The sequence below is a fragment of the Myripristis murdjan genome, chromosome 10 (assembly GCF_902150065.1).
Source record: "Myripristis murdjan chromosome 10, fMyrMur1.1, whole genome shotgun sequence".
Taxonomy (NCBI): Eukaryota; Metazoa; Chordata; class Actinopteri; order Holocentriformes; family Holocentridae; genus Myripristis; species Myripristis murdjan.
This window is the reverse complement of record NC_043989.1, coordinates 3796904-3810858: the sequence shown is the minus strand read 5'-3', so window position 1 is coordinate 3810858 and position 13955 is coordinate 3796904. Positions and strand designations below refer to the sequence as shown.

General features: G+C 44.8%; 1 protein-coding gene across 2 annotated transcripts; it reads left to right on the top strand.

Moving 5' to 3' along the window:
- Window positions 1–381: 381 nt before the first annotated feature.
- Window positions 382–13615, top strand: pcgf1 (polycomb group ring finger 1). 2 transcript variants are annotated; one of them, XM_030062809.1, is made up of 9 exons: window positions 382–529; window positions 4373–4478; window positions 4601–4753; window positions 4848–4919; window positions 6106–6211; window positions 6814–6856; window positions 12161–12244; window positions 12961–13041; window positions 13433–13615. In XM_030062809.1, the coding sequence occupies exons 1-9, from the start codon at window positions 443–445 to the stop codon at window positions 13481–13483; spliced, it is 783 nt and encodes a 260-aa protein (XP_029918669.1). In that variant the 5' UTR covers window positions 382–442; the 3' UTR covers window positions 13484–13615. The 2 variants fall into 2 exon arrangements, with proteins under 2 accessions (XP_029918669.1, XP_029918668.1); XM_030062808.1 differs by having other exon boundaries at window positions 12158–12244.
- Window positions 13616–13955: the final 340 nt, after the last annotated feature.

Sequence of the window (13955 nt, the reverse complement as noted above, 5' to 3'; positions counted from 1 at the left end):
CAGTTTCTATTTCTATCTGCAACTCACCAGGATTTTTTTTTTTTTTTACAAATTTCTATTGCACATATTTTTGTATTTCTCATTTCCTTTTAGGTTTCTTATAATTTAACTAATGCCTACAAAATATTCTTGAGAATTTGAGCGACTGCAGCTGAGCCATGCAGGTTCCCTTCAGGGATCAATAAACTATTTCTGATCCTGAACTCGGTCATGTCTTCTGCAAAGCCTGTCGGTCTGATTGTAATATTATAAATAATTAAATATTTCGATAGGATTACGTGCATAAGCTGGTTATGGCTAAAATTAGAGAAAGGCTGTGGAGGATGAATGCATGTCAATTAGGTCACGTCGTCGCCATCCTATGAAAGAAAAAATCGCCTCCCGCGAGCCTGCTGAAAAAGCCTACTTCCGGATTACCCGGAAGTAAGCAGAATTCCCAAAGATGGCGGAACAAGGTCCGATGGCCATAGCGATGCGGCTACGAAATCAGCTACAGTCCGTCTACAAACTCGACCCGCTGAGGAACGAGGTAAGCGGCGCTTTTACTGGAGGGGTTCGGCGTCCGGTGGCGGCGGGCCGGAGGTCAGAGGGCCGCGGGAGGGGGTTAGAAGCGGCCGGCAGCCCGAGCTCCGCGGCGGAGGACTGATGGAGAGAGAGCCGAGCGCTGCGAAACAAGCCGCCGCTGCGCATGCGCGGAGGCTGGGAGTCCACCCGTGTTGTTCTCTCGCAGCGCCGGAGCCGCGCGCCCAGCGTGCCAAAACCCCGCTCGCTCACCCGCTCCTTCCGCTCAGATCACGGATCGATTGATCGGTATTGATCCGGGCTCGCTTCCGGTTCACACGCACCGAGCCGTGCGGGACGGTGCGGGACCGTGCGGCCGCTGCGCTGCTCTCCCTCTCTCTCTCTCCCCCCGCTGCTGTGATGAAGTGTGTGTGTGTGTGTGTGTGTGTGTGTGTGTTGCTCACATGGATTCGCATCTGCACACAGGCTCGTGTAAATAAATCAACCTGCGCGCACTTCCATTTAAAATCAGTTTATTTACTCTTTTATTTAGGCAGAACTGTCCCGCGGGGGGTCAGGTGTGTTTACCGAGGCGCACCTGGCCGGGACAGGACAGGACAGGTGGAGACAGGAGGGGGTCCTGCAGCGGTCAGGCTGGGCTGAGGTTTATCTCCCGATCCGACATTCAGATTTACTGCGATTCGTGTTTTTGTGAAATTCTGCTGTAAAGTTTGACGAGGCTGTGATTCTCCTGAAGCTCACCGCGGGTTTACACGGTGATTTGAGTTTTAATAAATAAAGTCTCTGCACTGCGGTGAAACGGCTGCTACGGGGGCCAACATCATCACACAGGAATCAAATGTGGCTCGTTGAATCCACAAGAGTCTCAGCTTTCCAGTCAAAGCCAACTGATGCAGCTCCAAGACTGTTTAGGCCCCAGTCTGCACACACACACCATTTTACAACAGGCCACAAGAACACATGTGGACTGCAGGCTTTGTGGCCCAAACTGCATGGGATTAGCAGAAGGTGGGCGTGTCTGCAAAGGGGAGAGAACCCATTTTCATTCACACATCTGGAGGTCAGAGGTCAAGGGACTGGAAATGGGCTTGTTAGATTTTCCCTCACGAAGTTTATCCTCCTTGCTGACAACCTGATGTGACCTGTTTGCTGTCAGGTGATTCCTTTAGTCGTCTAGTTTCATGTGATGCCGGTGTCTTTTTATTTTAAACCATTTCAGTAAGAAAGACCGATTTTAAAATATGCGATACCTGAGTGGATCTGATTTTCCTGTTTATGAGCACAACATCGCATCAGTTTCCAGTTTGCAACAGGAAATGCAGCAAAGTGCAGCGACATCCTGGCCGTCTCGCCTCCAGGTTTCTGCTTCAGAGCGCTCGGTGATGCTAAACTGTTATCACTAACCGATTAAAAAATTAAATCGATAATCGTGCAGCCACTCGTGTCCACCGGCAGCCGGAGAGCAGAGCTTGGGTTTTCCTGTTAAATCGCACCCGCAGCTCCGGTCAGTGTCCTCATAATGATGGTTTAATACTTTATTGCTAGGGAAAGTTTTCCCTCTTGCCCCCATAGTGAGGTCAAAGGTCATCAGCTGTGTGTTATGGAATCCTTAACTTATTACATTCAGCATTGAAGAAATTAAAAAAGGAAGAAAAAGCTGCAAAACTCATCTCTGAAGCAGGAGCACAGAGCTTCAACACTGCTCTGTTTGTTTATTTTTTACAGTTTAATTTGAGAGTTCAGTATGAGTTTGAGCATTAAAATTAATCAGCAGTAAGCCAGCAGTAATTCTTTAAAAAAAAAAAAAAAAAAGATCACAAAACGGAAAAGTTGTAAGAGGATGCCAAAGCTTACTGTGCCTCCTTTTTTTTTTTTTTTTTTTTTTTTAACGAACCTCCTTTCACAACCGAAAAGGATTTGAAAAACAAAACATAAAAAATCCCAGGCAGTCGCTAACAAACTGCCTCTGCTCCATTGTTTTGCACTTGTAAAATATAGTAGTTTCAAACACGTCTCATAATTCATAGTTGTTTACTCGTCCTAATAAAACATGGCGGAGGATATGTGAACCAGATGCTGCAGCGGTTCACAGCCGAGCAGCGCCGGCAGCCGCAGATTTTATTTTTGAAACGCAAAAAAACGGTGAAAATGAATATGAACGGGTTGGTGACGCCTGGTGGTTTCAAACGTCTAATACAGGGGTGTCCAATCATGTGCCATGGAGGGCCAAGAGGCTGCAGGTTTTCATTCCAACCAAGACTTCCACTAGGTGACTTCACTGATCACCTCACCTTGTATCAGGAAGGAGGAACTAATCAGTGAAATCACCTGGTGGAGGTCTTGGTTGGATTGAAAACCTGCAGCCTCTTGGCCCTCCATGGCACATGATTGGACACCCCTGGTCTAATATAATCCGCGATCCTGTGTAATCGATACTTACTTGAAAGCATCGATCCATATCAGCGTATTAGAGATATGCCTTTATTTTGAAATTCCCGTGGCACGGCTGTATCGACGTTTCTGTCCGAGCGCCCCGGCTTCCTGAACGCTCAGAAAGTGCCAGCGCTGGGCGGAGAGCGGCAGCCAAGAAATAGACAACAAGGATTCACTTCCCTCTCGCGAGTAAATCAGCAGAGTGGAAATATTCTGGATTTTAGAGAAAAGACGGATCGACTGATGACACAAAGGCCGGATTAGAGAAAAGTCTCGGGCTCACCTGGTAGAGCGCGTCCTTCTTGTCCTGACCGCAGCGTCCCGGGTTCGAATCCCAGCCCGGGCCGTTTGCTGCTCTGCATGCTGCCTTTCCTGTCTCTGTCCACTGTCACTATCCAATAAAGTGGAAAAGCCCCCCAAAAATAATAATCTTAAACAAAATACTCAGGTAACTTGACAAACCTGGTGCAGCAGCTGAAACAGAAAGACACCGTTGTGATGAGACTGATCGTGTCAAACGGACATAAAGATTTCGTGTCCATCGGACGCCCCGGAATTCAATCAAATCAAAAACACATCGAGGCCTGACTTTGTGATTATAAGAAGATCCAAAGAATTGATAAACTGTCGTATCATGAAGAAACTTGTGATTGATATCTCTACTTGCAGTGAGCACATAGTGATTTTTAAACTAAAAACATCCTGGACCTTAATTCTCGGTGCTCCAGATTAGTGATCAAGATTGAGATTAGTCACGAGAACCGATACTTTGATAACAAATTGATGCCGAAAATCCGATGGCACCTGTTTTTCTGTGGCACCGCAGGGACCCGATGCATTTATTTAAATTTAGTCCTTTGAAGAAGAGACACACACACACGTGGAAGACGGCAGCTTGGCCTCGGCTCGTCCAGAAGAAACACAGCGAGAGTCATGCGTGCAGGGATTTTGCACTCCGGATGCTCAGGGGATGATAATAAATTCACAAAAAACAAAATATGCAAACGATTCCATCCAAGTTTCCCATTAAATAGTCGTTTTTAAGATTATGTAGAAGCCTGTTTATCTCCATATTTTTCTCATGTCTCTGCTGGATACTGCAGTTGAAATTCTGTGTAATCTAAAAAGTTATTTAAGCACAGCTGATTTATTGTTCGTTTTAAATACTTGAAGGCTTAAATACTTGAATGTTCAACAGATTTTACTGCAGTATCGTCGAAATTCACTGGTTTTGGTATCGGCTGCTGAATTTCTGTTATCGTGTCAGCCCTACTCCAGATTAGCGACCATATTCCAGCTATAAATGTGTGCATTTTCATGGAAGTGAAGCTGTGCCGTGCTGGAAAAGGAGAGGCATGGTCATCATCTGTCTAGCAAATAAATAAATGAATCAAGTTTCACCTGTTGCTGTTTGCAGGAGGAGGTCAAGTTGAAGATCAAGGACCTGAACGAACACATCGTCTGCTACCTTTGTGCGGGATACTTCATCGACGCGACGACGATTACAGAGTGTTTGCACACCTGTGAGTGTCTGGTCTCGTGTTGTCTCTGTGTCAGGTTGTGGTCTGTGTTTTTTTTTTTGCTGCTGGTTTGCAGCGTTCAAATGAAAATGAATTCTGCGTCTCTGTTTGTGTTCCCCGCCTAGTCTGCAAAAGCTGTATCGTGAAATACCTTCAAACGAGCAAATACTGTCCCATGTGCAACATCAAAATCCACGAAACGCAGCCTTTACTCAACCTGAAACTGGATCGAGTCATGCAAGACATCGTCTACAAACTGGTGCCTGGACTGCAAGAAAGTAAGTCAGAGGAAGTGCCGCCTCACGAACAGACAGCGTGAAGCGACAGAGGCGAAAGATCAGCCGAATAAAATCCATGTTTGTCTTTGAACAGGTGAAGACAAAAGAATTAAGGAGTTTTATCAGTCCCGTGGGTTAGAGAGAGTTATCCAGCCTGCAGGAGACGGTGAGTACATTTGTTTTATCTTGGCATGAAGGTGGAAGTTTGTGGGTTTTTTAAATTATTGATTTAATGATTAAGTTTTGTAATATCTTTAGTGCTTGCTGTGGTGTTTTCTGCATTGTACTTCCTGTCACCTGTCAGTCAAACAGTGTGGGCGGGGCTTGGTTTACCTCTTGATGGAGTGTGAGTTTCTCTTCGGTGGCTGTCGCTGCTCATGCATCTACCCACCTCTTCTTCTTCTTCTTCTTCTGTTTATTCCAAACAAACTGGAAATGTAACATGCATCACTTCCTGTGACACAGAAGGCTCCATCTTACACCAACGCAAAGCAACAGCAAAGTCCCTCTGAGCTGCACTGCTGTCTTAAGGCAGCTGAAAGTGACTGAGCAGCAAACAGCAGCTCTGAGGTCAGTGCTGCAGGTTTCTCTGCTATGTGAAGCTCATTATCAGACAGTGATGGTGGCCTCCATAGGGGGCGCCGGCGAGCGTCCGCTCTGCTTGTCCCACACACAGGGACGCTGCTTCACCTCAGGGAGCTCAGATGGAGTCCTGCTGTCGCCGTAGATGATCTGCTCGGGAGCTTTCACTCGGTGCACGAGCAGATCCGTCTCCTTCCTTCTTACCTGGAGAATCCTCCATTAGAACAGCAGCCCACCAAGGTGTGACACACCTGGTTGTTAAAGGGGATGGGAGACGGCGCTCTGATTGGTTTACTGCATGTTACGCCCAAAACACAGCCAGGATTAATGAAGAGACTCAGGACAAGCCTTTAGAACCAGGTGCCTGGAGCAGCTCAGCCTTTTGTCCACCGTTAAAACAGCAGATATCCCTTTTCTCTGCAGTTAAAATAGCAAAAGTGGATTTGGACTCCCGGTCTGCAGGCTCTGCAGACCAGGAGTGTTTACAGCAGCTTGGAAAAGCTGGAAACTAACTTCTCCACCAGCCACAGTGATGAATGATGAGAAAGTCATGGTGCAGCTGGTTGGCTGAGATTGAGAATGTTCACTGACGATGAGTACATGAAACCGAGAAGTGATACACCGACTCACTTTTGGAAACAGTCAAAATTCACCGGCGTTTGGCTGCTGATTTGTGGCCTGTCCAGTCTTATCCATGAAATGCTTTACAACATGGTGATCAATGTGTCCTTTAATTTGAAAATCTTGAACCCTATTTTTCTCTTTCCCAGATGCGATGCCTGATTCGACAGGATTACCGTACACGAGCTTTGACCATTCGAAAGCCCATTTCTACAGATACGACGAGCAGGTTTCTCTCTGTCTAGAAAGGCAAAGGTGAGCTCTGCTCTGCTCTGTTTCTGTTTCTGTTTCTGCTGTGAGAGGCCAAAGGGATGCATGTTGGCGTGGGACTGAATAAAAATTCCATGTCACGATTAACCTGGACAAAATAAATTATCCCGATAATCATGAGAATATGCTTCAAACTCTTAAAATGGCACTAAAACACACTGGAACCACTTTACCTCACATTTTGTTAAGAAACTAATATTTTTATTGCATCTTAGTTCAGACACACACCTTTTTAGTCAGCATCCTTTTTAGCAAAAAAACAAACAAGGACCTGCTCAGACTCCCTCCAACACCACAACAATGAAGGACTGCAAGAAAGGCAGCTTTTTCAATGGAATTATCCCAATTTTCTGATAATGGAAATTCACCATGATTAACTTTTTGTGAGCGTTTATTATTGTGATCCGCGATAAAATCCTGTCATTCCATCCCTACATGCATGCCTGTGTTTATTTTTTTAGATTGCCTTTTAAAAGCTGGAAATCAGCTAACTGCAGAATGCCGGTTGCAGTTCTTAGAATGTAAATTTGACGTAGTTGTGAATCTGTTAGAAGTCTTATTTTTGTGTTTTCTTTTTGTCCATGCAGTTCATCTCTCGCTGGGAAAGACAAAACGAAACTTACTCTTCAGGTAAGTCATGAGAACCGATAAACTGCCTGATAGGTTTTGTTTTGTTATCTCTCTCAGTTTCCAGGGTGCATTTAAAGTCTCAGTCTCTTTTTTGTTAATTTATTTTCTCTCTTTGCCTCGTTTCTTGATGATGGGACACATTGAAGTGGTATGAGAAAGTGTTTTGGTGTTTTAGACCTCCATCAGAAAGCCGGAGGGTCAAGATGTTGACTCGGTTCTGCTCTCGGCGGTGGTTTGTGCTCGGATCTGAGACTCGAGGACGGCAAATGAAACAGAAAAGCCACTCCAAAGCATTGCACAGCCACAACATTTTTATTGAAAGCAGACCCTGATCACATAGGATTTGCATATAATTTACAGCCTTTGTGTTAAATTGCTTGGAATACCAGGCAGTAAAAATAATGCCAGCGTAGTTGTTCTTTTCTGAGTCGGGGCTCAGATGGTTTTCCCTCAGTGTCAGTGTGTGAACGCAGCACCCCTGGCCTGGGTGCTAAACACTCTTGGCATGCAATAACAAGCAACACATAAAAGTGTCTGGTGAGAAATGCAGCCGCACAACCGCAGCTCCGTCCGTGCAAAGGCCGGGGTTCCCACGGGTCGGGAAATTTCTGGAAAGTCATGGAATTTGGAAAAGTTTGTTTTCCAAAATCCATGAAAAAAGCAGCTGCTCATTCACCGATCATGTATTTGACAGTCATATCACGTGTAGATGGATAGTGGCAGTCTTAACATTTTAGTCCTGGAAAAAAATTTGATATCTGACAGAGTGAGAAACCTGAAGAGGACTCCAGTGTTTTGATGACGAAGCTGAATTTGACAGACTGATGTGTTTAGTAACCATCAGTAAATTCTTTGTCAGAAACTGATCAGAGCAGAATGAGGTGCTGTTGCATCTAATTTAACATTTTTTTCTTACTGGAGCTGTGATTGCACACTCCACTGTTGCACAGCATCTCGGCTCAGTAAACCCTCGGTTCGGTTGTTATCGCAGTTTTTGAGTCACTGTCTCGGTTCGGTTTGTTTTGTACATTAGACAGAAAAAAACACCCTTTCCAATATTCTCTGCATTTTGTCTTATCTGCAAAAAAAAAAAAAAAAAAATTTCACGTGAGAATAGAGGGCATCAGGAGCGCTGCGTGGCTCCTTAATCAGGCAAACAGGAGTCAGGTGGTCTTTGCAGAGGGTAGGATCAATGGAAAACATATATATTTTTAAGTTTGTCTCCTTTTTAAATAAACATCCTGTGTAGAATATGACCCACAAACTTCTGAAACATGCCGGGGTGCACGAGCTGAATGTAATAATAAAGGCTTTAACATTTTTTTCTACCAAACAGTGTGCCTTGGATGTTTTTTTTTTTTTTTTTTTTTTTTTGTCAAGTTTGCCGGCGGTCGTATTCTACACTTTTATTTAAAAAGGAGATTAACTTAAAAAAATTACCTTTTTTTCATTGAGAAATTTGAGATAACAATATGAAATCAACAAATAAATTTCAAAAGCAAAAGTGCTTCTTAGACTATTTAAAGCAAATATAAAAATACTTTCAGCATGTTCATTAACTCATGAGCTCAGTGTGCGGTCAGACGGCTCTCACACAGCGGATGTGTGTGTAACCCAGCAGATGAGTGTGTATTGAACAGTTTTTTTAGTTTTTCTCCATATTGAACAGTTACATGTGGTATTTCTGTATGCCTGCTCTTATTCAGATGCATTGATATTTTCTGCAGCCTGGTAGTGAAAGTGTGCAGGCACCGGGGAAAAAGATCGGTGCTCTATTTCAGGCTCAGTAAACTGAAAATAAAAGCAGACTCTACTGTTAGTAGAAGAAGCTGAGTTCTCTTGTGTGGCAGGAACGTTTTGACCGAACCATTAATTTAGACGAAGAGGAGCATAACGAGCAAAGTGGGATTAAATCAATCTCAGGTTAGACAGAATGAACACCATGCTCACTCCTGCTGTAATGATCTGAGCCGGCCAGCAGAGGGAGCTCCTCCACTTTAAATGTCTGAGCCGACGAGCTCCTGGTCCTGCTGGAGTCTCATCAGATTATGATCCAGAGATTTCAGATTCACTGAAGACGTTTTCACCGTCACAGTTTGAAAAAGTATCACACCTTCTCAAATTCAGTGTCATAAAAGCCCTTAAAAGTGATTTGAAAATAGTCTGAATGTGACTTTAACCCTTCATTGCATGTCATGTAGATTTTTCTGGGTGCTGACAGTCCCTTCAGTGTGGCTCAGTGGTTGAGTGTACCCATGTCTATTTGGCGATGAAAGATCTGAGTTTAATTCCAGCAGTTTTGGCCACAAACTGTAATTATTATGTCGCACCGACGTCCAGGAGGAGTGTTAAATCGTTCTTCTGTCTGCTGGATGGAATGAAAGTCGAGTTACTTGACTTGGCCTTGACTTGAGTGGAACAGCCTCACTGTAATGTCGGTGCAGCTGAAGGTGGCTCTTGTTTTTGAGCGATCCAGCCTGCACTTTGTTAGTAATCTGTTTATGATCGAGCGATACGGGACTCGACCACCCGCGCTGAACACGGCCCGACTTCTGCTAATAAACTCTGAGCTCGCTGCTGATGAATCACCGCCTGCTCTTCTTTTGAAAAAAACGGAAATGTAGCTGAACAAAGAGCCAAAGAAGAGCCAAACTGACCTGGACTTGCCCGTCTCTGCACCGTCCACTGTCCACTGAGGCAGAAACGCCGTAAAAACCATCTTACTATACCAAATTATGACGGACAGGCAGAGCAAAAGGCGTTGCTGCGGCTTCACAACATCTTATATCTCAGCAGGGACTGAAAAACCTGCAGCCCTAGTTGGGGATGTTTACATTAAATTACATTAAAATGTGGTATAGCTGCTGTTGAAATACTGCGGCCGCGTTATTGGTTCACGTCGATGGAAAAACTGAGTTTTTGTTAGAGGAACAACATGTTACGATATGTGACGTTTAATCCCAGCAGAAAGCCTGATTTAGAGTTTGTAGGTTGGTGCAATCACCGAAGTGCCTGTGTTATGATTATGAAAGCTGAAAAAAACGCCATATATCTGTTTGCAGTATGTCTCAAATCCAAGTCTGTAGTGTTACCAACTAAAATGATGAGGCATTTGAGAGTCAAATTCTTCTTTTATCTGCACGTTCAGACCGATGCACACTTATATTAGTGCGGTACACTAAACAGAGGATAAAAATGATCATAAAATATTCAGTTTGCATACTTTAGGTGTCTTTTATCAACGCCTGGGCCAAGAGATTTTCTGACTCGGCTTTATTTTTTCGTCTCTGATCTCATCCGTCCGTCCGTTTCCCATACCTTCTTATTCCTGTGCAGGGATCCGGATCCTCGTTATTAAATTTAGAGTATCTGCCGGTGCCGAGTGCCAAGCCCATTAACCGAAGCGAAGGCTTAGTCGTCTTCTCGGACCCACCATAAATTTGCCCACAGGATTATACTATATTTACATCGTGCGCGCTGCGGTTGTTCGCGCGGACGTAAATCACCCGCAGCGACTGCTTTGACAAGGCATTTGAGATGGGCGTTTATTTGCCGAAATAAGAAGCTCCCACCCCGCGGACAGGCCGATCCGTGGGACCAGGCGTTAATACGGAAATACAACCTGAGCGAGCGTCTTTCCTCGCCGCGGTCGCAGGCACGGCTGCGATGCGGCCGCGTTGGAGACGCAGCTGTGTGTTTTGTTGACTTTTACACAACAGTTACCACTGGTTACACGTCCACGGCCGGAGTAAACCCGGCATCCGGCCGCGCCGCCGGTAAAGTCTTATTCACCTTAAGCTGTTGACATGAACCTTTGATACCCTGCAACTGAATCCCCCCGCGGCCATGAATAAACCAGTTAACGGTGTATTCCTGTCCACCGGCGGCGGCCAGTCCACAGATAGAAGAGTCTGTGACAGGGTCTTTGGCTGAGAAATAACTCGCAGTAAACCACCGAGGTTGTCAGGGCTGCCAGCGCACAACCGGCTCCTTTTATTTTATTTTTTTCTCTCCAGATATCGTGAAAATGTGAATGCGTCGGAAATGAAAATGTGTCGGTTTTCTGGCTCCTGTTTGCCTGTTATTTCATCCTTGAAATCAGTTTAAAGCCAGAGATTAGAAAGTCCGCAGGGCGAATTTGTTGCATGTAAATAAAACCGGTGTTTCCACGTGTGAACTGGTGTTACGTGACGTGTGTTCGGGCTTGGATCCGGTCTCTGTTGTGCAGGAACTCGGAGTCAAGTCGGCACAAGGTCACACACTCTGGTTGATTACAGTGTGTGTGTGTGTGTGTGTGTGTGTGTGTGTGTGTGTGTGGGCGGGTGGGGGGGTATCTGTGTACAGGCATTAATCGACATGCACATTTTGGCAGCAACAGGTGTCAACCTTCGCTTTCAGCCCACAAATAACATCCAAACCAGGGTTCGGTTCACTACCTGCGCTTGACTTGGAACAACCTGCGCTCGGGGTTTTCCTGGAACCAGACCGCGTCCCGGCGGCTCGTCCTGCAGACCTCGGTGCACGTTTTGTCTGCGGCAGTGGGTGTGAACACGTGCTGCCACCTCTCCGACGGAGTAAACACGCCCTAGTTTGATTTAAATAGAGCCAGAACGCCCCGTAGAGAGATTTCCTTACAAACCAGATGCAGATTCACATCAAAAAGCCACCAGAGCGCACGCTGAGCACGATGTGGGGATTGTAAATTGAGATCGGCATTTTACTGGCAAAGTAGTTTTTCCCAGCCAATAACCTAAGACACTGTGAATACACACATTTTGCCACTAAAATCACAGATTGACAGAATGCAGAGTAAATGATGGTCAGGTAACTGCTGATAACTTCCGCTAGAAAAATGCCAAACGTGTAAAGAAAGGAAAGTCAACGTCAAAGATAGCTAAAGTTGGCAAATTTTGGATTTTTTTTTTTTTTTTTTCAATGTGGTGTCAGACTTTTTCCACACCACGTCAACAATTAAAGGCTCAATCCAAAGATATTCAGCACAGTAGTGGTTTCGTTTAATAATTTGCAGCCCAGTAGATTTTTTCGTCTTCTGGAGAGGCGACGGAGCTGGAACCTGAAACACGTTTGTCTGTTTGATGTAAAGAAACTGCAGCTCAGATTAAATATTACTCTCTGTTGCCGTCAAAATGTCCCATCACTTGTGTGTGAGTCTGACTTGGCACAACAAAAAAAAAAAACAGTAAAAGGGAATCGATGGCTCCATGCCACGGTGCCCCTTTGGTTTGGGGAGTAAATCTGTTCCTGGGTTTCTCAGCGTGTTGCTTTGTCTCGTCTCTGCAGCAGAAGTTTGTCCGCTGCTCGGTGCGAGCGGAGGTGCGACACCTGCGGAAAGTCCTCTGTCATCGGCTAAACGTGGAGAAACACCAGGTGAGTCGGCACAAACGTCTGTTTCCCTGTCAGGTTGTGTGAATTCACTCCTCGAAAGAAAACCTCTGAAACGACGAATCAGTCGGATTGACAGAAAATGTACGGAATCTAATTTCAATAATCGATTGTTTTGATCATTCATCAAGAAGAAATGCCAAATATTTGCTGATTCCAGATCACTAAGATCCTAAAATGTGCATTCTTTCTCATTTATATCATTATAAGATTAATATTTTTTTTTTTTTTTATTGGCTGCCTCTCAGACTAAGGAGCTAATATGAGGACATCAGTTCTGGCTCTGCTGAGCGGCCATGAGCAAACGTCATTATTTTTAAAGCTTTATAGACTTAATGATTAATCAGTTCATTGAAAAAAAAAAAAGCCTAATGGATTAATGGACGGGGGAAATAATTATTTTGGACCTCCAGTGTGTTTTGATAAGTTTGGTTCGAGCTTATCTTGACATTACGAGGTCACAGAGGGTGTTTATGTTGGAGTTGCACTTGGTTGCTGCAGGAAAACAGAATCAAAGCCGCCGCCGCCGAGACAAACCCCCCGCGCGGTCTGAGTCTCAGCGAGCGAAGGCTTCCTGTTTCCCGATCGGCTCCCAACGCCGGCGACAACCAGGCTGCCAAAACGCAGGAAGCAGCGAGTGTCCGTCCCATCACACTGTCCATCATGTCTCTCTGTGTGGTCTCTGTCCGTCCCCCCTGCAGGTCCAGATGTTGTTCAATAACGAGTCCCTGCCCGATCACATGACCATGAAGCGCCTGTGGCTCTCGTACTGGTTTGGCAAGGTACGGCTCGGCTCCTCGCTTCAAGCGGCGCCAGCAGATTTCATACATTCCTTCACACTTTGAGCGGCTTTTCCTTTGTTCTCCGCCGCTTGGAGAGGTTTTCCTGGACGGGATTCCCAAAAGCGAAGCAAACGGAGCGTCTTCGGCTCCGCGCTTCGCATTAAATCGCTTGGGATTAGCGGCGTTAGCTAAATGAGAGAAGCACATGTGCAAAACGGAAACGGGGCGATGGCTTTCGTTCCCGTGCAGCCCAAATTATATCTAATTTTACGTATTAAGAAAAACGAGTTTTATTAACTGACCAGTAAACAGGATGTTATGTAACTTTAAACGTTTAAATGTCTTTAAATGTTGTATTAAAGTCTGTTTTTTTGTTTTTCATGTCCCGCAGGCTCAGCCGTTAGTCCTTCACTACGCCATCAAGGACAAAAGGACCAGATAGGGGCACGTCTTCAGTCGACACACAGCTGTTAATATTTTGTACAATATATATTCTATTTTAATAGTGTTTGTGTACATATACTTATTTTCCTTGTTTTGTATTTTTGAGAATAAATTTAAAATGTGAAAAACAGCAGCGGCCTTATGTGGTGAAACGCTCACACACACACACACACACACACACACACACACACACACAAACACAAGGATGAAGAGCAAGATGGCGACTCAAGTTTGTGTTTTCCACCTTCATTTTGATTTGAACGAGTGATTCGACGTCGCTATAATGACACGACAAATGTCAGATGGTTTTATAATACTTCCTCGCATTTCATATTTTGGTTTATGTCCCAGTTTTGGTATTTGTTGTCGTTCTACTTCATCATAATTTTATTTTTATTTTTTATGCCTCAGTTGATGCCTGTTTTCCAGAGCACAGCACCGTGGGTCTTTTGTCAAAATCAACCCTCCAC